The 24344-nt window shown below is 40.9% G+C and overlaps 1 protein-coding gene across 12 annotated transcripts in view; it reads left to right on the forward strand.

The window, feature by feature from the left end:
• CYRIA (CYFIP related Rac1 interactor A) overlaps nucleotides 1–23028 on the forward strand; it is a 102504-nt gene extending 79476 nt beyond the window's left edge. For all 12 annotated transcript variants that reach the window (XM_023619492.2, XM_070236630.1, XM_070236629.1 and 9 more), the window contains 9 exons: nucleotides 6461–6582; nucleotides 7786–7891; nucleotides 9798–9934; nucleotides 10377–10454; nucleotides 10625–10741; nucleotides 10832–10911; nucleotides 12370–12496; nucleotides 17456–17526; nucleotides 19711–23028. In XM_023619492.2, coding sequence (XP_023475260.1) covers nucleotides 6461–6582; nucleotides 7786–7891; nucleotides 9798–9934; nucleotides 10377–10454; nucleotides 10625–10741; nucleotides 10832–10911; nucleotides 12370–12496; nucleotides 17456–17526; nucleotides 19711–19774 — 902 coding nt within the window. In that variant the 3' untranslated portion in view covers nucleotides 19775–23028. The remainder of the gene's footprint in view (nucleotides 1–6460; nucleotides 6583–7785; nucleotides 7892–9797; nucleotides 9935–10376; nucleotides 10455–10624; nucleotides 10742–10831; nucleotides 10912–12369; nucleotides 12497–17455; nucleotides 17527–19710) is intronic.
• The last annotated feature ends 1316 nt before the right edge of the window (nucleotides 23029–24344 follow it).

Raw genomic sequence — 24344 nt, forward strand, 5'->3', positions numbered from 1 at the left:
GAAGACAGTAACTAAGAAATGGTTTTCTTATAAGACACACTCACCTTTATGAGTATAATAGGAATGCTAAGAACAATAACTGTGGGGGTGGGGGTGTTGAGAAGGAAATTCTAACGCCTCCAAACCATTGTACTTTCAGAAAGGTTATAAATATCTTGACCTATTAGTGCTATAGGCTCCTACTCTTTAAAACAAGGCGAGTGTCAGATTAGCCAATCATCTGGGATTTTTTATTGACACAGACTACTTCTTGCCACTACTGACTCTTCTTTCACCTCTCGTTCTCTGGTACCCTCACATCTGCTAAGGCTGTTCATAGGAGGCTAGATAATCTTGAGAGAAGAAAGGAGGAAAATAAGATATATTTTTGGTCACTTTATAAATGAAACAAACAAACAAACAGAGCAGACTTGGGAAAGAATTTGTGCCGACTCAGGGATCCATTCACAATGATTCCTTAAATTTCTAGCACTTTTGCTTTTTAAGTGCTTTTCATCTGTGTCAACATCGTTATAATCCTACAGGTCATAGTCCCCACAGGACCATACAGAGAGGAGACAGGGCTCTTGTTAGCTTCCCTCCTTTCACCAAGAATTAGTCTGAGGCCCAGAGAGATTAATTGGTTTGCCCTGAGGTCTAATATCCAGTCAGTGTCAAAAGTGGCAGTAGGACCTGGGTTTCCAAAAACTCCATCCTTCCCCTCATGACATCAGAGGGACCCCACTGCATGTGAGTGAAGTAGACAAGCCTTCAAGTACTTTTACCCTCCCTGCTCTTTGCGGTCTCTCATCTGATTGTTCCATGGGAAAGCGTTCTGGGCTCTGGCATAGGATGACTAATATTCCTGTACAAATAAATATGTCAGCCCAGTCACACTTACATTTTCCAATGGACCATTGCAATTTTATGTTGTTTCTGTAAGCAGTTAGGATTCTGCTATAAATCATTACCATTTTACATCCCCAAATGTTAATAGTAGATATTTATGTTTCTTAGTTTATCCTGAAGGGGAGAAGGATGGAGAAGGGAGGAAGTGGGTGGGGAAGAAGAGCTATAGATTTAATCTATGGCTTTGGCAAATCCTTTTTGGTGTACCTTTCTTCAGTGTTTATACCGCAGCTGGGAGGGTGCAGATAGGAATATATCCTATTGAGGAAATGCCAGGGCTTCCTTCAAAGCCAAAGACAGCCCCAAATAAATCGTGTCTTCTACTCACATTGTCTTTGGTTGATTGTTTGATTTCCTGTCGGATTTTCCATACAGTCCTAAATAGGTTGTTAGGAGAAGGTATGTGTACTCCTGATGCTTGTGAAGACAGAGTGGGTCCTCGGCTGATTTACAAAGATAAGAACACTTTGATTTGACAGCCCTGCTCTGGTTTGAGCCCTGTTGTCGTGCCCTGGGGGATGTCCACGAAGATGTTCCCTCCTAACAACAAAGCACATAGCCACCTTCCTCTCCATCCACCGTGGAATGCCAAGCATTCTGTTTTCAGTAAATACCGTAGTCCTTCACAGTGAAACCTCTACCTGACCTGCTGACATCAAAATGCTGACAGTGAATACCCACTGGCACTAACAACTTGAGCCAAAGGAGGATGAATAGATTCCCTGTAAACAAAATGATTGCTGTTTAACTATCTTAATTGATAAGAGGGAATTTTTTCCATCAAAAAATTCTAGGCACTTGGAATTCAGCAAGTTCTCGACAAGAGTTGTATGTATTCAGTGTCACAGTGCATATGATACATTTTCATGTTTTCCACAGTCGCAAGTCCAGAACAGGGTTTAAATCATTGCCCAGGGAATGGCCTCCATAGGCTCATTCCAGGGCTCCTAGAAGTGTTGGTTTCTGAAATTGCCTGTGTAAATCACAGGGATTTTTTTTTTTAACAGCTTCATTGTTAGACAGAATCAGACCAGCTTTATGTAACCATTCTCCTCCATTTTGATGAAATAATTGGTGATGATTGGAAGTTTAGAATGAGATTCTTAGAAGAATTCACTGATACCAAAGAATTCTCTCGCTACTACTGGAGCTAAGGACCTATTTCCATCAGTAATATTATTGGTGTGCATATGTGTGTGTGGACCTTTGACTAAAGTTCAATCTTTGTGTTAAAAATAGAAAAACAAAACCCATAATTCAGAGTTTCTGTTCACTCAGCAAATGTTTTAGGAAGTTGCTGATAAATATAGTAACCTTTTCAATCATTAATTCTTCAAGGTCTTTTTTCAAGATCACTCTCCTTGACATCTGAAGGCACAATAAATATTAAAAACATGGCTACCAACTGAATCTTAATACAGAGAATACCAAAAGTATAGACCCCAAAGCCTCTTAAGGAATATTCCAGACACCAAAATAAGAGCTTTAGGATCGGGATGCTAAACATAAGTGCAATTTTTCACTCAACAAATATCTTATTAGTGTGTTAGCTACACTGAGGAGACATTGAGACCATAGGTAAATGATGGGTGATTTAAACAAGTGTTAATGAAGGTGTGGATAGCCAGTTTGATTGTAGCCAAATGCATATATCTTCATGGTGAGAGATGTAACAGTATAAAAGCCGTTTAGGGAGAAGAGACAGAGGAGAGGCTCTGGAAGTAATAGGATCTTCATTTCTTTTGCTGCTTCCCAACACTCACATTCTTCACAACCTGGTCGGTTTCTTCATTTCTTTATTGATTCATGACATATCTATTGAATGTCTCCATTGGGTAAAGCATATGGGGCCACTGAGGACAAGAATACAGACCCTGTCTCCAAAAATCTCAGAATTCAAAGACAAGCAGAAAAACTATCACAAAACATAGTGTGAGAAATACATTTAAGTCATTCACTCAACTATTGAGTCAGCAAATTTTTCTTGAGCATCTACTATATGCCAGGCACTGTGCTAGGTCCTGGAGATAGAATGTAAATGAAATAAACAAGGCCAGAGTCCTACAATCTAATGGATTAGATTCCCATTAATTAGTCCTGACTGTGTGATCATTTAGCTGAGAGGTCAAAGTAGGATGAATCATGAACTTCCATAAACATATGGGCCAATGCCAGATGTCACTTAGGGTTACACAGTCATTTTCCCATTTGAAAAAAGAAACAGGCGGGGCTGGCCCCGTGGCCGAGTGGTTAAGTTCGCGCGCTCCGCTGCAGGCGGCCCAGTGTTTCGTTGGTTCGAATCCTGGGCGCGGACATGGCACTGCTCATCAGACCACGCTGAGGCGGCGTCCCACATGCCACAACTAGAAGAACCCACAGCGAAGAATACACAACTATGTACCGGGGGGCTTTGGGGAGAAAAAGGAAAAAATAAAATCTTTAAAAAAAAAGAAAAAAAAAAAAAGAAAAAAGAAACAGGCAGATGTGGGCTTCTCCCAGGCAGCACTCTCCACCTTGGAAGTTGATGGTACCAGTGATTTGAGTCTCCTGAGAATCTCACAGCTCCCTGGCCCAGAAGGCAGTCACCATGCTGCCAGCACCAAAGGCTTAACCATTAGCTAGAAGGAGAGGTGACTTCAGTTCCATGATGGAAGAAGGAGGAAAAAATAGTGTATATAATAAGACTAACAAATTATGGAAGAAAATGAGCCAACACATTTCTAAGTCGGGATGAAAGAAGGAACGATGGATTGAATTTCTCCCACCCTACCCCTGCTAGCTGGGGCCACAAGAGAAACATTTCAAAGACACTAGGATATCTGCCAAAAGATACATTTTCCCAGGGACGGAGGCTCGGGACTGAGGGTCTTGTTTCACAGATCCTTCCAGTTGCCAGGAGAAAGTTACTGTGTGATAGAAGCTATTCACCACAGCCCCCAACTCGACCGCCTCTGGGAAAGAAGTGACACCACCCCCACGTTACTCGTCCAACTCTGTGGTCACATAAATGTCAGTGTTGATTTGTATCAGAAAGTGTCACTTCACCTGGGGTGGAGAGAGACGCTCGCCTATCTATGGCCTGTACCACTTTTAGTCCAGTCTATCGGAAACTATCTTATTTTTAAAGCACTTAAGGAAGACCTCTATTTTTAAAAACTGACTTTGAAATCTTTCTCCTTTTGTGTTTACATAATCATCAAAAGGATGAGTTTTTGGGTTTGTTTTTCCAGCACTCCTCTTCTAGCCCACTTAGCTGTAATTCTGTTTTGTCTAAAACTTATCAAGTGGTGACTTGCTAAGGTGGAGCCCTGTGACAGCCAAGGTTAGGGGGCTTCCCTTTTCTGGTGCCTTCTTCTTCGCATACGACTTTATATTATATTCAAACAGACTTACCCCTCAGAATCTTGGTCACAGGCTCTTTTTCTTTTCCTCCTCTTTAAATATATCTCTCTCTAGGAAACTCTCTTTGTTTAGTTTGTGATTTTTCAGTACGTTCATCAAAGGGCGAAAGGATTTGAGTGAATGAGTTTTTTATTTTTCTTTGTTTTCTAGGATCTTTTCTTTGCATGTTTGTCATATATTCTCTTCCTTGACTTTCTTCTTACTCGGAAATTGCCAGCATTACCCTGGAATTCTGTTCCATTGAAATGCTTTCCTCGATTACAGGCTTCCTAGCTTGTGAGGTTTTAGGTTTCTGTTTAAGATACCCATATTGCTTTGAGAAAAGTTTGAGTAAACAGGAAAATATGAAAAATAAAGTGGTTAATATTGTGAATAACATTGTACCTGAAAAAACTTACCAAGTGTTTGTGAGAAACAGTAGAAGTGTAGAAAAGGAGGGGTTTCTTTTTCCCCTTTTCTTCCCAGGCTCAATTCTGTCCTCTAACCTGGCGGGTCCCTTTCCTCCTCCAGGCCCAGCCTTGCCTTCACCAGCTGCCAAGCCTTCTGCATGCCCTTCATGGATGCACCCCCTCCGCCTTCCATCTGCCCAGCTCAAGTCCCATCCCTGTGTTAAGTGATTTCCACTCATCCCAGACCACACTCATCTTTTCCTTCTCTGAACCCTGGTGCACATGAACTATAGTCCGTCATCCTTCCTTAGTTGAAATCCATCTCATTCCTAGAAGGTATAGTTTGCAAAGTTTCTGGATGATCTGTGAGGGCCTATGATTTTTTTCTAAAGAGAATTACCATACGCTGATGAATTTTACCCTTCATTTCCCAGGTAACTCTACTCATTTCTTTGGTCTTAGCAGGACTGGGAAATAAAATGGTCTAAAAGTCCCCATGGGCATCATTTCTCAAGGGTCTGGCCTTGGATTGGTGTAGGTCACTGAAGCAGGAGCAGTTAAGTCTGGCCCAATCCCTCCTCTGATGCTCAGTATCTCTGAAGGCCAGTCAGCATGGTCAGTGCCTCACTTGGGTATCACCTATCTTTTGAATTCTGTCTTTTCTACCCCAGAGTAAAACTAATGGATTACTACTTTTCACAGGATCAATCTTTTGTGCTCCTACCAAGGTTAGTCAAAACTGGAATTTGATCTGGGAAGTGTTAAACCAGGCATAACTCTAGCCTACCCTTTCACTAGTGAGGTCTGCTGAGAGAATGCAGTACCTTTGGACTTGGATTTTTGAAAGCAGATTTTGAAGAGGTGATATATACTCCCTTTCTCCGTTAGCAGTGCCTTTGTTTTAGATGGAGACTAGCCTTCTTACCAGCCCAGGCAAGTAGCCTATTGTACAGGTATTGTGAGACAAATAAAGCCCACTCCTTACCACCACTCAACTTCCACCCACCAACTGCCCTGAAATGCTCCTGGGAACAAGAACATTCCTATATGGGCTATAGGAATGTAATCAAGTGGGAATTCACCCAGGAGCTAAGGGGATGCTTCTGAGACTGTTAGGATACATTCTTCATTTATGTAAGCTTAAATGTGTCACTTATTTTTGTGCGTAACATTCACAGTCAAGACCAAAGATGAGCAGTACAGGTGTTTTTAAATGGACTCCCTGCACTTCTTGAGTTCATGTTCAAAGAGAAGTCACAATGACTTCTATATATCATTGTGTTCCAGAAAGATACATCTCTGTCATGGCTAGTTAATTACCTAATATTTTAAGCTTTTTTAAATATGGAAATTTAAGGGGGATGGTTTTTCTATACTCAGATTCACAGATTTTCAGTCATAACAGAAATATACAGTAGCTTCTCCTGTTAAAAGTGGACTCAAAAAGACAATGTTTATTTCTTCTATCACCCAGTACATCAACTTGGCACATAGTAGGTGTGCAAAAAATATGTTCTACACAAATAAGTAAAGGATTTCCTACAGTGATCCCAACATGCTTGGTTTAATGTGTGTAGAAAAGTTGGTGACTGTGTGAACCGATTAATGGGCAAAAGTTGTGTTAGTTTTCACTTCCTAGCAGCTTAGCGTGTTAAAAAGTAAATACTAAACCTGCAGGAATAAAATAGCTTTGTCTAGCAGGTAGAACTGAATGCCAATCCTCTTCCCAAGCTGCTCGTAAACACAAACCCTCTGTGTCTTTTGGTTTCCCTTCTTCTTAGATGCCCAGCCCACAGAAGGAGAGAGGGAAATATGGAACCAGATCAGCGCCGTCCTCCAGGATTCCGAGAGCATCCTCGCAGACCTACAGGCTTACAAGGGCGCGGGGCCAGAGATCCGAGACGTATGCCAATGATAATACTGAGCTAACAACACCCTTGGATGAGAAGGGAAACCCACACATGCACGCACACAGCAAGATTAAGTAATAGCCCTAGTATTATTTCCTAGAGTAGTAGGAAGAACGAGGAGGGTAACGTGTCTTTAAATAAATATATGGATTACCGTTTTTATCCTAATACATTAATCTGAGCATGCAGTGCTGTAGACCATGTAAAACATTAGCCATTCTCTCCACAGACGTATATTTGATATCACAGGACTCACATTTAAAAATAATTTGTCAGTATATTACTTCATTTAAGGGAAACGTACATATAAAGTATGAACAACAGTTGGAATATGAGTCATGAGATCTGGGTTTACTGAACTTTCCAACATTTTGTAATAATTTTGGCAGGTTCCGCCAGTATCACAAATAACAGCCATAAACTATTTTGCTTTAAGTAGCCTGCAGGTCTGCCATCTTGAAATGACTTATGAGACTGAAAAAATAAATGCATGAAAAGCAAAACAAAAAAGGAACTGTCAGTGTGGCTTTTGAGACTTAATGCCTTAAAGGCAAGAAACTTCACACTCCTTTTATTTGAAATAGTCTAGTTTTGTGGAAGTATCAACACATACGCACATGCGCACACGCACACACCCTGCTGCCACTACCATCGTCCTTCTCAATAAAACACCGTTAATATCAAAATCCTCAAGCTGCTGAAATCAACAAAACAGCATTTCTAACAAAGTAGTAGCCTATTGAGAAGTTGTTTTTGTACTTAGGGGTCACCATTGGTAATTTAGGTAACATCGCAGACTGGCAAGAATGTAATATACATTAGAGAGACAAGAAAATATCCTCAGAATCTGTGCTTCCTAATGAGCCCTGGCTCTGCTTTAGAAGAATCAAATGGTGGGGGAGGAGGGCTGAATTGCTTCCAATTAGATGTGCATTTTTTTTTCATTTAAGATAAGAGAAACAAGTAAGATGACACGGGATCTAATTGTAGAGTCCTTTGCATTATGTTCAAGTACTACAATCTCCATTCTAATTGAGCATGTTGGAGGACAGTCCGACGAACTGATGTCAGTTTAAGAAATACACATTAGCAAAGTACATCAGAAATTGCATTTTTTTAACTAAAATCCTTTCTCAATCTTACGGCATTTTGATGTGGAGCTTATTTTTTTAAACAATTCTATCATGTTTTTGTAGGCAATTCAAAATCCCAATGATATTCAACTTCAAGAAAAAGCTTGGAATGCAGTGTGTCCTCTGGTCGTGAGGCTAAAAAGATTTTATGAGTTTTCAATAAGGTTAGGTGAGTATGTGTTTACAGTTTTCGTGTCCTGCGTATCAAGTTCCATTATGGCATTTGAGAAAGTAGCGGGAAGAGCTCAGTGCATTGGAAAATGTCCTACATCCATCCAGGGTGTCTTATAAGAGGCATTCATGGACAACAACACCTAACATTTTCATTTCTTTCAATCCACTTAAAGTCTCTTCTCCTGAAGTTATTGGCACAGTTAAGGTGTCTCTAATGGTGGGTGTCACTTTGGTCTTTTAAGTCCGACTCTTAACAGTTTTGCTGTGGTCTGAGCACATTTCTGAGAGATAGAGAAGCTGGAAGACACAGGTTACCTGCTAACCCAAAAATAACTTGGTTGGCTAGAGTCATGTGAGAAATGTAATACAGTAAAATACAAGAAAAACAAACATAACGTGCTGTCCTTAAGCTTTAGAAAGATAAAAACAAACAAACAAAAAAACCCTGTACAGGTATAAGGTGACTTTGTAGAAGCAAGAGTAAAGTCCAGTCTGGTTGACAGTAGGCTCAGTGTATGCACCATGATGATATAACCATTCCTCCCATCAGTAAAGCCATCTGAGGTTTCATTAGTTAATATAATATATCTGGAATGATGAAGGGGGTAGTAATGTTCTACTCTACTTTTGCCATTAATGGATGCCACATTTTAAGCGAAATAGAGAAATTGAAATACTTTAGGAGCGTAATAACCATGGTGTTAAGAAAACTTGAAGCTGAGACCCAAAGGGAGTAGTTGAATGAACTGAACCAGTTTTTCAAGAAGAGAGCTCTTCTGAAGACTCTCGAGTTGAAGAGAGATTAACTTCTCTGTTTCCTCAAAGTGTATGTCCAAACCCAATGAACCAGAATCCTGAGGAGCTAAGTTTAAGCTCAACAGAAGGAAAAAGATCCATTTGACAGAGCAGGTCAAGGTAGAACTAGCTGCCTCAGAAGACAGTGCATTTCCATAGATGGAAAAGGCTAGAGATGCCCTTGTAAAGATGCTGTGAAAGACATTTAAGGACCATAGAGCAGGTGCTGGCAAACTTTTCTATTAAGAGCCAGATAATAAATATTTTAGGCTTGTGGGCCACCCTGTCTTTGTTGCAACTACTCAACTCTGCCGTTATAGCACAGTAGTAGCTTTAGTCAATACATAAAGGAATGAGTGTAGCTATGTTTTAGTAAAAATTTACTTGCAAAAATTGACAGTGGGCCATAGTTTGCCAACCCCTGTTCTAGAGGGTTGGTTAAATGACTCAGTGCTATTAGGAATATATTGAAGGAAAAGCGGGAGGGAATGTTTAGAAACAGACAAGAGGGAGTAATGAGACTGTTTCAAGGACAATAATGGAGGTAGGTATAGCAGTGGGTTTGTAGAAAAATATTCTTGGGATTAGGTTAGAGTATAGATGCAGAGAAGAGCTAGAATGGGCCCAGAAGTCTTCCCCTGCAAAACAGGTTATCTAACCCGTGTGTTCACAACTGCCTCATCTCATCCTGGATCATGAATGGCTTTCTCATGCACTTGATCCAAAAACGTGTATATGTCACTCCTTCCCTGCAGAGACGCATATTGTGGTGAGCATTTGCATTCCTTGTGATAAAAGTGGTTTTCTAACAGGGTTAAGAATTGGGACTACCGAGCATGTGAGGTTCCAGCTGAGCTTTGGAGGACATTTACAAAACTGTGTGCCCCTGGGGGCCTTCTGCAGTGGAGCTAGCTTGTTTGGCCATGAAGGGCTCTGTCTTTTCCTCAGCCATAAGCAGCATATCTCACACAGTTATGGGGAAAGACAGTAGAGAAGAAAGACCCAAGAAAGTTATCTCTGAGAATGTCAACTGGTTCTAAGAATTGTGCTTTTTGAAGGATCTCTATGGGTCACCTCAAATATATTTTTATCCCTTTGACTTTCAGAAAAAGCTCTTCAGAGTTTATTAGAATCTCTGACCTGTCCACCCTACACGCCAACCCAACACCTGGAGCGGGAGCAAGCCCTGGCAAAGGAGTTTGCGGAAATTCTACATTTTACCCTTCGATTCGATGAGCTGAAGGTTAGGCCGCATATGCTTTGACAATTTAACAAACTTGAACTGGGTACCTACTGTGTGCATGTACTCTGCTAATGCTATAAGTGGGAGAATAAGGAGATGAGTAAGATGTCACTCCTTCCCTGCAGAGATGCATATTGTGGTGAGCATTTGCATTCCTTGTGATAAAAGTGATTTAAGATCTGCCAAAATACAATAAGAGAAAATCTTTTCAAGTCTCTGTTCCTCATTGAGAACGGATACACTTTGCCTGAAATCTAGCCTATAGCAAAACCAGGGCATATTTTAAAAGAATGAAGCTCTGAGTACTTATTTTTAACCAGAAGTTGCTTTGCCTTTTGTGTAACAAAGAGAAGTCTGGTATTTACAAAATCTACTGTCTAGTCTCCTAACGCCTATCCCTCATCTAATGCTGGAAGTGACCTTTCCTCCTTCTGAATTTCAGATGAGGAACCCCGCTATTCAGAATGACTTCAGCTACTACAGAAGGACAATAAGTCGTAATCGCATCAACAACATGCATGTGAGTCCCTGGGTCTCCTGGGTCTATATACCCATCCTCCATATCTCTTTTGATTTCTGCATCTGAGGAGGACACAGGGAGAAGACAGAGTCTTTGTAATTCAATTTCCGGAGTTTGGGGATTCTGACCATCTCTTTATCAACTGCGTCTTTTCTTCTTATTTTCATCAGCTAGACATTGAGAATGAAGTCAATAATGAGATGGCCAATCGAATGTCCCTCTTCTATGCAGAAGCCACGCCAATGCTGAAAACCCTTAGCAATGCCACAATGCACTTTGTCTCCGAAGTAAGTTAAGTTGAACAACAAAGTGTTTTTTTCTTAGTTGCATGTAAAAGCTGCTAGCAAAGCTAACATATATTTGTGTCTCCCATTTAGAACAAAACTCTGCCAATAGAGAACACCACAGACTGCCTCAGTACAATGACAAGTGTTTGTAAAGTCATGCTGGAAACTCCGTAAGTTAAATCAGAGATGTACTCATGGTCAAGAGTTCGCCTAGACAGCGGCGAACTCATCTTAATATGAGTATGATAATGATGATGATTGTTAATATGATGATGATAATGACAATGATAACATCTACTATTTGGGTCAGGGCATTCAAATTTACATGTATATTGTCTGAATTAATTTCATAAAGAGCTCTAGGTGATAGGTATATTTATCCCCATTTTGTAGCTGGAGAAACTGAGGTTCCGAAGGTTAACAGACTGGTTAACCTTCCCAAAGGTTGCTTAGCTTGTTAGGTGGCAGAATCAAGACTCAAATCAAAGATGCTGTAGAAGATGTGGAAAGACAAAATGGAAGATTGGGCTAAATGACTGAGTATTATTATCAATATATTGGAGAAAAGATTTGGGAGAAGTTTTAGAACCAAGAGTAGAAGGGGTAAGGCTGTTGCAAGAGTGATAGTGGACATCTCTCTCTCTCTCTCTCTCAGCAGTTTCTTTGTACTTACACTAGTTGCTAGATGTAAAAATTAGTTGAAGTTGTTGAGGATGAGGTAGCATGGTAATGAGGAAATCCACACTCAGAAGTCAGGGTTTTCCTTATGTCTATAGCCCCTTCTGTGCCAATAGGCAAGTGGTCTGACCTGCCTTGGCCCTTGGTTTCCTCATCCGATGAAGTCCCCATAATGCCACCAACTTTGCAGAGTGTTTGGGAGGGCTAAATTTGTCAAGAGTGCCTGATAAAATTTGGCGGTCTTTTCAAATGTAAGATGACCTTAATTTCAAATATTTCACTTATACCAAAGCTAAGATTTATTCCAAGACACAAATAGTGATAATCTTCATTGTGGGGCCAATTCCTAATGAAATAGATGTTAAGAAAGTCTGTAGAATTGCCCTGAATTATCTGAATCACTGGGGACCCTGTCAATGTAAGTGAACGAAATTGAAACTCCACAAATACTCTCAGCCCAGTGAATGGTACATAATTTCTTTTAGGTATCTTTGCCAATCCAATTCAGGCTGCAGCCTGTGTCTTAACAAAAGAAGTTACTCTGACTGGGGAAATGATAGCTGCTCTTGTGGAAATGAGCCTGATTCTTTTTTCCATAATGAAGCCATTATTCTCTATAATCTTGGACAGCCAGAGGGACCTGCTATAAAATATTCAAGATTGATGGGTGGGGGAGTGATGTACGTGATGAGCTGGCCTATTGAAGGACAGAAGAGAAAAGAATTTACTGCCCTCTAATTTACCTTATTTTCACACTGAATTGCTGGTTGGATAGATTCAAGGAGAATTATCATCATGGGTTTCTTTAAGAACATATTAACCTGGTTGTTGCAGGTCTGGGATTGTTCTCAAGAGAGGATTAGAGGCGTCTAAGGTAGCCAGATGTGGAGCCAGAAATGAACGTGCTCTGGCAAGGAAGTAACGCCACTGCCATTTCTTCTCTCTTCCAGGGAGTACAGGAGTAGGTTTACAAGTGAAGAAACGCTGATGTTCTGCATGAGGGTGATGGTGGGGGTCATCATCCTCTACGACCATGTCCACCCTATGGGAGCTTTCTGCAAGACATCCAAGATTGACGTAAGAATAGTTACAAAATGCGCTTTCCAAATAAGAGTTTGTGAATGTTGCCAGACAGACCTTGCCCCTCTGCCTCTCTTTCCTCCATCCTCTACTAAGTGTGATCTCTCCAAGAGGCAAGCCCCATCATGGCAGCTCTCCTCATAACAGGAAGTCAGATCTTTTTTACATACATCCAACAAAACATGCAACCTCAAAATCATAGCAGGACCACGAGGTTGCTGATCACCTCAACCTGTAGAGCCAAGCAGGTCAACAGACACTTAGCTTCAAGCTGCCCCTTCAGTTTACCCAGTGTACCATATAAATATATTTTTTTATATGTTATATGTGTCTTAATGTGGAAAGCGTTGGGAGATACTGGATAACAAGACACCGTGGTCAAATTCCAAATGGCATTTCAGCTTCCTCTCCTCCCGCCCCTGCCAGTTGCTCCACCTGACTCCCATGGCTTTTGTTGTCACTGGAATGTGCTTGAGCCCTTTTCCCTGCCCAGAGTGCCCTCCCTCTTCTGTGATGGGTGGATTCCTTTAAGATGCTCCTCAAATGTCACCTCATCCAGCAGCACATCTTCTGTGCCCTGCATGGATCAGAGCCTTCTTTCTCTTCTGGCCCCTGAGCACTTACCATTTTGGATTTTCTGACTCCCTCACAGACTCCGAGTTTGTTGACAAGGCTAGAGACCGTGATCTGTACTCTAATGTCTGTTGGCACTGTACTGCCTAGCACTGTACTTGGCACATAGAATGTGGCGTTCGATACATGCTCCATAGAGTTTTTGCTGAATGAATGAATATAATTGGAAAACAAATGATTTGGGAGTACAAGTGATTTCCTGCTAATTGCAAAATAAAGCACACCTCCTCTCGATCCAGCCTTTGCCTGCAACACCACCCAATAGTGTACACCATATGTTAATCTAAAGCCTTTTTTTCATTGTTTGTTTATTTTTTTATTGAGGTAACATTGGTTTATAACATTATATAAATCTCAGGTGTACATCATTATATTTCTATTTCTGTGTAGACTACATCATGTTCATGATTCAAAGACTAGTTATCTGTCACCATACATATGTGCCTTGTCACCCCTTTCACTCTCATTCCTCCCCCCTTCCCCTCTTACCAGCAATCTAATCTCTATGTGTTGTCATTGTTGTTGTTTTATCTTCTACTTATGAGTGAGATCATACAGTATTTGACTGCTCCATCTGACTATTTCACTTAGAATAATACCCTCAAGGTCCATCCATGTTGTTGCAAGATTTCATCTTTTTTTATAAGTGAGTAGTATTCCATATATACCACATCTTCTTTATCCTTTCATCCATTAATGGGCACTTAGGTTGTTTCTAAATCTTGGCTATCGTGTATAATGCTGCAGTGAACAGAGGGGTGTATGTATCTTTATGCATTCGTGTTTTCATATTCTTTGGATAAATACTCAGCAGTGGAATAGCTGGGACATATGGTATTTCTATTCTTAATTTTTCGAGGAATCTCCATACTTTTTTCCATAGTGGCTGCACCAGTTTACATTCCCACCAGTAGTGTATGAGAGTTCCTTTTGCTCCACATCCTCTCCAACACTTGTTATTTCTTGTCTTATTAATTATAGATTTAAAGCCTGTTAAGTACAGAATAGGACCTCTTGGTCCTAACATCCTGACGTGGCTAAGTTTGGGCGGCACACTCTGTGCTCATTCATCTGCCCAGAACAGCATCTTTGATGCTCTAGTACTGTGCAGACAGAAAGTCTACGTGCCCAGAGGGGCCACGAGTCTGAAGAATGTAAGAAAATCTATCAGTTAAAAATGCAACTTGGATTACTCATTTTGAGGTTCTGGCTTCCTAGCACAGCTAGTCCTGGTTCTTCATAGAGTCTTCATTATTTTTAATGAAATTGTTTCTGCTTACCAGGTAAATAAGTATTTAGTATAAAAACTTTTGGAAAATACAGGAAATCAAAATACAGAAAATTAAATGTATCTGTAGTAACCTCACCGTAGACAGATGACCACTATCAATATGTCAGCATACATATATCCCTTCTTTTCATATAGATATTTGTGTGTATGTGTGTATATGTGCTTAACAAATTAGCACCCTGCTATAATGGCTATTTTTAAACGTATTTAATTTGCGTAACAGTATATTATGGAAATTTTTTCATACCAATAAATATTTTTACTGTATTCTTTGTGAGACTTTAACCTTTTTATACTATAGATTGAGTATAAATAACTTTATTAATAATTCCATGAATATCATTTGAATATGATAAAGTATTTATTACCTGGTACTCATAGGACATTCTCATTTACCATAGCCATTTGTTAACTTGTCACAGAGTCAACAATTGAAAATACACTGTATACAATTATGTCTTATAGCCCTAACCTTTAAAAAGCTTGTCCTTGTTTGTCATTTACTGAGTCTTTCTGTTGAGATCGTAAACATTATATAATGTTAAATCTAACCACACATAGTCTTGATGAAGTGTATTTGTTCATGTAGGTCTCACTAAGAAAGGTTTGTTCATACTGAAGTTTGCATGCATCTCTAAGAAAGTTTTGGGTTTACCAAACACAACATGTATTGGATGGACCGTTTTCTTTGATGACATAAAAGGTCTTCTTCCAGATATCAGGCTGCTCCTAAGCCAGTAATTAATTACCTGCATTGAGTTTATAAATCCTTAGGGAATCAGCATCAACTGTGAAAAAACAAATATTTCCTTGTGATGCCCTGGAAGAGGTTCTGTTTTATGCACTTACAAACAATGTGCCTGGAGTGCAAAATAGATGCACAGTGAGCTCTAGAAACCCAGATGAGGGAGAAACTCATTCTGCTCAGAGGCAGAGACAGAGGATGAGGTTTGAGGTGGACCTTGAAGAAGGGGTAGGATTTTACCAAATGGACAGAGAGAATGAGAAGTCCTCCAGGCAGAGGGAATCATCAGAGCAGAGTCACCGAGGCCCAAGGGGCAGGTATGTGTCATTTAGAGAATAGAGGCTGTTCTTGGGTGCCAGGAAAGGTGACCTGGAGTGAGATGGCATTTTCAATGATTTCCTTAGAATTAGATGGAATGATTCAATAAGGAATCGCTCCTTAACCCCAGTCCCCAGCCAAAACCTCACTCGGAATTCCAGAACCCACCTCCTCTGGACACCTGAGACATAGCCGACCTCAAATCAAAGGCACTCCTTTCCTCATAAATCTGTTCTTCCTCCTGGGTTCCTCTCATAGGTATTTCACCTCCCTCCAATCCAGCCTCTAAGCCAGAAACCTGGAGTTGTCCCTCAGAACCTAGGAATTGTCATCTTCCCTCTTCTTCATGCCCATCTTATCAGTCACCTAGTCCTATGTACTGGATCTCAGATTAATCACCCCATCTCTCCCTGCTTCTCCGTGCCCACTGCTGTTTCCACATTCCACACCCTCAGGGCTCTCACTGGTCCTCCTGTCTCCAGTCTTGCTTCCTCTGATCCTTTTCCATATTAACCATGTTGCTAAATTGTTTAACATCTGTCAAGGGTGTTTTCTACAGGCAAAGGCCCCCAACTCCCTAACATACTATTAGACTCACAGTGGATCTGGCCTTGACTACATCCCTGACTGCATCTCGTTATTCACACCCAAGGCTTTAAGCAGCCTGAAATAGAACTGGAAGTTCCCAGAGAGTACCCACTGCTCTTCCATCTGTTTTCTAATCTATGTTCCCATTGCTCCTTTGGCATTTTTTTAAGGAACACATATCACACTATGATAATGAGCCGTTAATCTCTCTTCTCCTACTAGACTATGAACTCTATCGAGAGAGGGACCCAATCTCTGCATCCCTAGACTTGATCCTATCCTGCACCCATGACAGACATCTCTGATTGACCAGGACATTCTTTCTTTGTGAGCCTCTACATCAGCCCCAAATGATTCTCAACTCTGTGTTTCTGGCTGCCTCCATCAATGTATCAAGTTTTATCAGACCTTTTAGAAAAAACTTTCAACATATCAGAAGTATACCCACAGAAAATATTTATAAATGACCACTATAAAAGAGGCCATTAGTATACCCAAATCTAATACAGGGCATGAACATCTGAGTTTAAAATGAGTGATGGTATTCTTTGCAGAAAATTTCTTCCTTTGCCAAAAAAAATTCCAGGATATGCATACTATAATATGATCTATATGAATTTAGCTTTCATACACTTCCCAGATTATGAATAAATTATATTCTAAGGGCACAAAAAGCTAAGAAACCTGCCTAGGTTCATGAAGATGCTAAACATGCAAGCATGGATGAAACCCAGGCAAGCTCCATGTGGTTCACATTCCTAACCACTGTCCTTTACCAATCCTCTTCTGGTCTACTGAGGGAGACAAATTAATCTGGGTACAAGATCTCCATGGTTCTCTGTTAAATGCCAGTGTACTATAGGGAAAGCAAAGAGGTGGTGTTTACTTCTACCTAATGAAGGGAATGAGGTCAGAAGAGGCTGCCTGGTGTCAGTGATCTTCAGCTGGGTCCTGAACAGATAGTTAAGAGTTTGCCAGTCAAACATCTGAAGGAGGAACAGCATTCTGGGCAGAAGGATGGCACCAAATGATCAGGTTTGTAATTCATGTAGTCAATCTCAACTGAGCACTGACTGGAGGGAAATCCCCACACTTGGCTCCGGAGTCCAAGGCAAGATCCAAACCTCAAGTCTTTGTCCCCAAATGCCAGGCACATGAAATGTTCAATTGCAGTTTAGTATGAAAACTGATACAGAACCTTGTAGAAGCCAAGAGGAGCAGCTCACTGGCCTGAGGGGTTAGGAAGTTCTGTTGGTCATTTCTGTGTTTGATTTCTGTGGGCAAAAATAATGTGATATTATTGTGGACAGGGGTTATCATGGACAGATATTATTATGGACAGACTTTCTAGGATATTAACAAATGTACTTTTTCCTCCTAGATGAAAGGCTGTATAAAAGTTTTGAAGGAACAGGCCCCGGACAGTGTGGAGGGGCTGCTGAATGCCCTCAGGTGAGCCTCAACCCTGGGGTAGACTCCCATTGGACAGCCAACCCTTCAGATCGGTTGCAAATTTAGATGCTGTTAGGGACCAAGGACTAGAGTGCCATGCTTAACCTTCTGCATGTCTTAACACATTTAATCTTCCCAACAACTTGTTGAGGTCGGGACCAAGGACTAGAGTGCCAGGCTTAACCTTCTGCATGTCTTAACACATTTAATCTTCCCAACAACTTGTTGAGGTCAGCACCATTTTTATCATTTCCTTTTTATAGATGGAAGAAGCTGAGATTTAGAGAAGTCAAGTAACTTGTCAAAAATCACACAGCAGATGGCCAAGCTAAGACCTGAACCCCAGTCTATGTGACCACCAGGTCACGGGCCTAACTCCCCGCCACACTGCTTTGTGGTTAGTGGAGGCTTGTCAGAAGAAGCAACTTCCCAAGTCTCACTTCCCTCTTCACTGGTGGTTCCAAACCTGGCTGCACGTGAGAATTAATGTGGGTTGCTTTTGAATGTAATTATGCTCAGGCTCCAACTTGGATCAAATGAATTAGAATCCCTGGGGTGGGGCTCACGCATCTGTTCTGTGTTTGTTTGTTCTGAGGCTCCCTGGGTGTTCACATGTGCAGCTGCCAGAATTGAGAACCCTGCTCCACACTGTCTGGATGCCCAAGTATTTGCCCAGCTGTTCTTGTTACAGCTCCTCTCAGCTACCAACGCCCAGTACCCTCTCTCCCAACGATACATGTGCTTAAGCCACTTCAGGGAAGGGATTCTTATGTTTAAGCTGTGACACATTTATATCAATTGTTGAATCACATTACTGTGTATGTCATTCCAGTACTGGATGGCAACCTGGAAGGCTTGTGGTCCCTGCTGTCTTATTTGATTTCCCTCAGTTCCACTCAACGTCATGCATGCAGTAGGTGTTCAATAACTATAAGTAGAATGGATCAGTAATCCTTTTCCTCTGTGCAACACTCATGTTTTATTTTCCACTCCCAGTCACATTGTCTCATTTACTCATCCCAAGTCAGAGAGGTGAAGCTGATCTGTCATCCCCTTTTAATAAATGAAGCAGCTGAGACGCACATGGAAGGAATAAACTAGACACTGAGGCTGGTGCTGCTTTGTGCAACTACTAAGTCATCATTCTTCAGAACAGATAGAGCATTAATATAGCAGCCTTCCAGATTCTGTGGCTCAACCAAGGTTTTCTCCATTTGAGCCCATTTCACAGAAGGCTGGCTTTCCATATTCAGTAAGACCTTAGCTTCTGGATTTCTTGCACTTTCCAGCTTTATTCAATGAAACGAGACCTTGAGAGTAGGGCTCTGTGGTAGGCTGCGAGTCCCATCTGAGCGTTAGCATTTGTGTCTCCTGCAGGCACTGGGATGAAGTGAAAGAGAACAGGCTTTTGAGGCAGCCAGACTTGGGTCCAAATCAGAAATCACACGTTGTTCATAAATCGTGCATTGTCGTATTTGTGATCTGGAATGGGCCGTTTAACTTCTCTGAATCTCAGTTTTCTCATCTGTAAAATGGAGGCAAAAACCCCTCCTGCAAAGAGTTAGTGTGAGTGAAACGTAGACTTACATGGCATGCCTAGGACATGGGCAAGATTTTATTTCATGTTAATTCTCTTTTCCTTCCTTTTCATCAACTCTTATCTACACCAGTTTAATGTGAGGTTGCCGATTGCATCACTTTTCTTGGTTTGTTTACCTGCTCTTCTGCCCCCTTGTGGTGGCAATGAGGATAAGCCTTACCGCAAAAGTAGAAAACCATAAACGTTTCAGTTTTGGCTAATGTTGCTATGCAAACCTGCATTTTGAAATTTGTGGCTCAGCAGGGGTTGCCTAGATGGCCAAGATTCTGCACTCAATCATGTGAAGTCTACCTCCCTGGAAAATGAGATGGCTTATATCTCCTCTGTGCAATTATTTGATTAGATAAAAGATCTACTTGTTTAATAACCATAAGATAAAATTCCTTTGGAAAGAAGAATCAAATATTAAATCTGTTTGAGAATACTCTGGGCATTGAAGTGTGGCTCTTTGTCTAAATAACCAGGCCCAAGTTTGATTTATAAACAGTGACTGTGTCTCCCAAGGTAAAGATGGGCTGGTGAGCCCTTATCGAAGCCTTGAGTACTGTTTGCACACTGAACTCTATCGTTATCTCTTCATCCAGGTTCACTACAAAGCACTTGAATGATGAATCAACTTCCAAACAGATTCGAGCAATGCTTCAGTAAAACTCTGCTCAAAGAAGAGGATCTATGTACTGACCTCAGAAGATGTATATGTTTACATAATTTAATACAGATTGATGTTAATACTTGTGTATTTACATAACCGTTTCCTTCTTGTCACTGAAATATATGGACCTTAATTTGTATCCTGACTGACTCAACCCAGCAGAGCATAAATTGACTTGAGAGCCTTACCTTGGTGTCTAAAACAAAACCCCCTTCTCCAAAGGCAGGATTTGGAGACTTTGATCTTTGCCACTGGAGTCCTTTAACTAGACCTGTAACAATCAGAAATTCCCAATAGTTTGTGGTAGTGTTTTAATTCTAGGTGTGTAATCTCTCTGGGCAGTATAGTTATAGAAACACGAAGTATTTGATTTCCTGTGTCAGCTCAGCTGCAAGAAACACAACTGTTATCCTGATAGAGGGAGAGAGGAATCCACGAAAGTGTTGTGAATTCAGCACACCCCCTCTCTTTCCTCAGACTGCAAACCACACGTGCAACTCTCCTCTTTGCACGGATTTTATTCATCAGCATATTCCCTTTCTGTCTGGGTTTGTATCCCTCTAAAGTTCCCTTTCAGTTTCACAAGAGGAAAATCGCCTGTGTTTGACTCAATTCATGGGAGAGAAGCAAGAATAGATAGATGTGCTGTGTAGCCGGGCTGATGAAGGTGCTTGTCTTGGAAGCGGGGGACAGGTTGGGAGGAAGGGCACCCAGGCAACAGGACAGTCAGCTCTCTGCTTCAACCCTCTGTCCACAGGGCCGGGGAAATGGAGCTCTGCCTTTGAACTTGTGGGTAAGTTTGCTGACATTCCAGTTGTTTGTGGAGTGCTGGACACACAGTCTCTCCTAATAGGAGCCTTGTCCTCTGTGGACTATTCATGTGGCAACGGAGGTCTAGACCACTTTGTGAGTTACCAGAAAACTGGGAGAATTTGGAGTGGGAAAAGCATCTACATTTTCTGGTTACTTGGTATTTAAAAGGCAGCTCCTCTCCAACCCCACTGCTTTTTGCAGTGTGTAAAACTCTGGTATGAGTACCTGGATTTGGTCCTAGCCCTATTAATGATTCACAGCGTGATCTTGGGGGATTCACTGAAGCTCTCTGTGTCTCACCTTCCCCATCTGTAAAATGGGCAATTAAAACAGACAATCTCCAAGAGCCCTACAAGGCTAAGAGCCGTTAAAATAACTGAGTCTGATGTTTTTCCTTAGTAAGTAGAGTCCAGTAAGCATCCCCCCACCTTATCTTGATGATTAACAGTGTGACAAGGCCTAGAGTCATTCTGTCTGCAGATCAGAGCTTAGAATGGAATCTTTTAAGTCTTCTATTCTGCTCTCCAATGGAAAAATGAGACAGAGGATGGAGTCAAACAGGGTCACCCCCATGTCGGACTAGAACGCAGGGTGCCTCACTCCTGACTCCATGCTCTTTCTTTTTCACCACGTGGCCTATGCATACGATAAGGCTGGACACTTTTAAATAAATCCCCAGTCTGGCCTATATAATTGCTTACCTATTTCTGGTAGAAAGGAAGAGTTGCCCAGTGAATGATAAGTCCAGAAGGTGGATCTGGGTACATGAGGGTTTGGTGTCATTCACAATGTCCCAAGGAATGAGCTGTCACACTATTGCTTTCTGGACATTAGTGGCCAGCTGGCATTCCCTTGAGTCCTCCAAGAAAAAGGTAGATATACTCTCATTTTATTTTATTTTTAGCAAAGAAATCCAGTCGAGTGGCAGAACAGATTCCCTGGTCTCTATCTAAACGTCAGTCAACAGAGAGAGGAAAGACCCCTTTCCTTACAGCTTTTCAAGCTGAACAAGTACAGCTGCTTGGATGGGAGTTCTCTCATCAGAATAGAAATGTACTCTACGGCCTTCAAGATCTTTTGAAACCTAGGGATACTGCAATCCCAAGGGAAGCCAGAAAATGGGATAATACTGAGTGAACAAATTCATTAAATATCCAGCTTATGAAATATTCTTCTATTTGGCAGCCACATGTTATCCTTGGGCAACAACTGTCAAGACTAGAAATGTAGAGGCACTCAGTGTTTATCATCATTGGGTCCATTTTTCCTCCTTTATCAGATGAGGAGATTAAGTTTTGGAGAGAGGAAAGGACTTGCAGAGTAAGTAGTTGAGCACATTTATAATTTTTCACTAGACTTTCTATCAAATGGGACCAAACATATGGGAGGGGCTGCAAGCCTGCCTTAATTTAGGCAGGCCATCTTGTCTCAAAGCCAAGACTCACCGCTACATGGATTCCCAAAAGCCCAGGGCCTGCGACTATCAGGAGGACAGGTTAACTGAATGTCTGTGATCACGAACAGGTGATGGACCTTGGGTCCACTCCAGAACTATTGTGGGAGACAAATTCTTTTAACAGATTGTCCTCCAGGCATCAGGAGTCCTTGAACAATCATGTTTTTTGTGCTGCATGCACATGTGTCCAAGACCCATGAGTGGTTTAGGGGAAAGTGCCAGCGAAAGTATCCATGTCAATGTTAACTATATTTCATTTTCGACGCCGATGTCTCATAGTTTCCAAATAAACCGTGTTTTCCTTTACTCAGATATTTATTTTGGGGCAAGCAACAGGGTGAAAGTTACATTTCTCAGATGCACTGCTATTTTGGCATTATAACATTGTTCTCAGAAAGCTTTCATGTGCCACAAGTAATTGTAATAAAAAAAAAAACAAGTGGCAACAAATGTTTTGGATTGTGGTGACCCATTAGGGCTGGAGTATTAATTGACAACCAGAAAGAAAGTCTTGGATACTATCTTTTAACCATTAGTTGACATCACGCTTCGTCAATGTTTGTTTCTAGTCATCACCATTATATCAAGATATTAGTGGTAAACTGAAGTTTTTGATACATCATCACATTTAAGTAAAAATAATTTTGTATTTCCTTAAAAGAAAAATGAAACCTACTCAATCTTGGGATCCAATTGTCCAGTAGAATTCAGAGACTTCTCATTCAATCTTGTATCCTAGACAGCTGTGAATTTTTCTAGATGTTAATAATAAACATTGGAATTTTAACTTAAGAGACAAAACCTTTAGAGGCCCATTTCCCCCACTCCATCCATAAAGACTGTTGCATACACAAAGCTGTTTTAAAGTTGTCATATGTTGTTTGCTAAAGTTATTGTAATTTTTTTGCCTGCTTTGCCTCTTTTTGTACAGAAGTTTTGAGTGTGAAATGAAAATTAAAGTTTGGTACATATATTTAAAAACACACTGCTACTTTACATGATGTTCCAGGTTGAATGGATGATAAGCATATAATCATTGATACATGCTAATCATAGACATTTGCTAAACATCTGTTTTGGGGACTAAGAAATCATACCATCCACCCTTCACCTCCCTCAGCCTCAGTTTCTTCATAGACAACATGAAATACTCAAAATGGACCGCTCTTGGTACCAGGCATATCTTCTTCATTTCAGCAAAGACCCTTCATTATAAAAAAGGCATAAAATGAACAGAGACACGATTGTAATCTAGAAATGCATGAGACCTACTTGTCCAAGGAGGCTAAGAAACCCTAATAAAGGCTCTTTCAATCTTTCTTTGAGTGCAGTAGCACTTTATGAATTTGGCAAAATCAGCAAATAACCTATTCCATGTAAGTACATTTTTCAGGCAACTTAAGCAATTCTCTTAACTATTGAACGTTGGAACTGTTCTAGAGCATTACTTTTAATGCCTGCACCTCCTAAGCTGATCACCTGAGACCTAATTGTGTGTGTTCTTAATGGGTCAGAGTCCCTAAGAGAGACCTTCCATGATGCGCTATACAAAATACAAAGAGAAATGAATAGAAATGGGAAATTTTCTGTAAATTGACACAAGGACAAATTGTAAGTGGACACAAGCTGGAAGGAAAGGAGGGGAGAGGCCTAGAGAGAGAGAAAGAGACCCTAATTAAATGAGTTTTGAGGGTCAAAAGGCAGGAAAAAATGAGTAGTGATTGTCAAGAGGAATACAGCTAGTGAGGAATTGAATACCCTTCATACCAGCCAGAAAGATAATTATTGATCAGGGTTTTCTTGGAAGGATGGGGATGAGGAGTTCAGCTGGGCACATTCTTGAAACCTGGTAATTATCTGCAATCTCTCTTACACCTGATTTCATGCTTTGGGTTATGAGTAGATAGAATTTCTAGGCATTTGCTGTTTGAAAGGTCTGCAGCATGTTTAGTCATCACAAATTGACTAATTAAATAATACTAAATAATATTGACTAATGTATTTAGATTGTTCATATTCCTTAAGTACATTAATCTATCCAGTGCCACAATCTTGATCTCTATTAGTAAAACACCCCTGCTGATCACACCTTTGTGGTACCTCTTACACACTAAATAATGAGAGGTCTTAACCATTTGGTCTGCTTAAGCTCAAAAGTCTAACTCCAAAGGAGGGAGCTTTTCTTCCCTGGTCACATCAAGTTCCTGGGACTGTATTTTTACTATTCTAGCTCTTCTCTTGCCTGTTTTCTCTTACACCAAGTCTAGAAATGCTGGAAGTGTTAGAGATGGATGTTC

Source organism: Equus caballus, chromosome 15 (genome assembly GCF_041296265.1).
Source record: "Equus caballus isolate H_3958 breed thoroughbred chromosome 15, TB-T2T, whole genome shotgun sequence".
Lineage (NCBI taxonomy): Eukaryota > Metazoa > Chordata > Mammalia > Perissodactyla > Equidae > Equus > Equus caballus.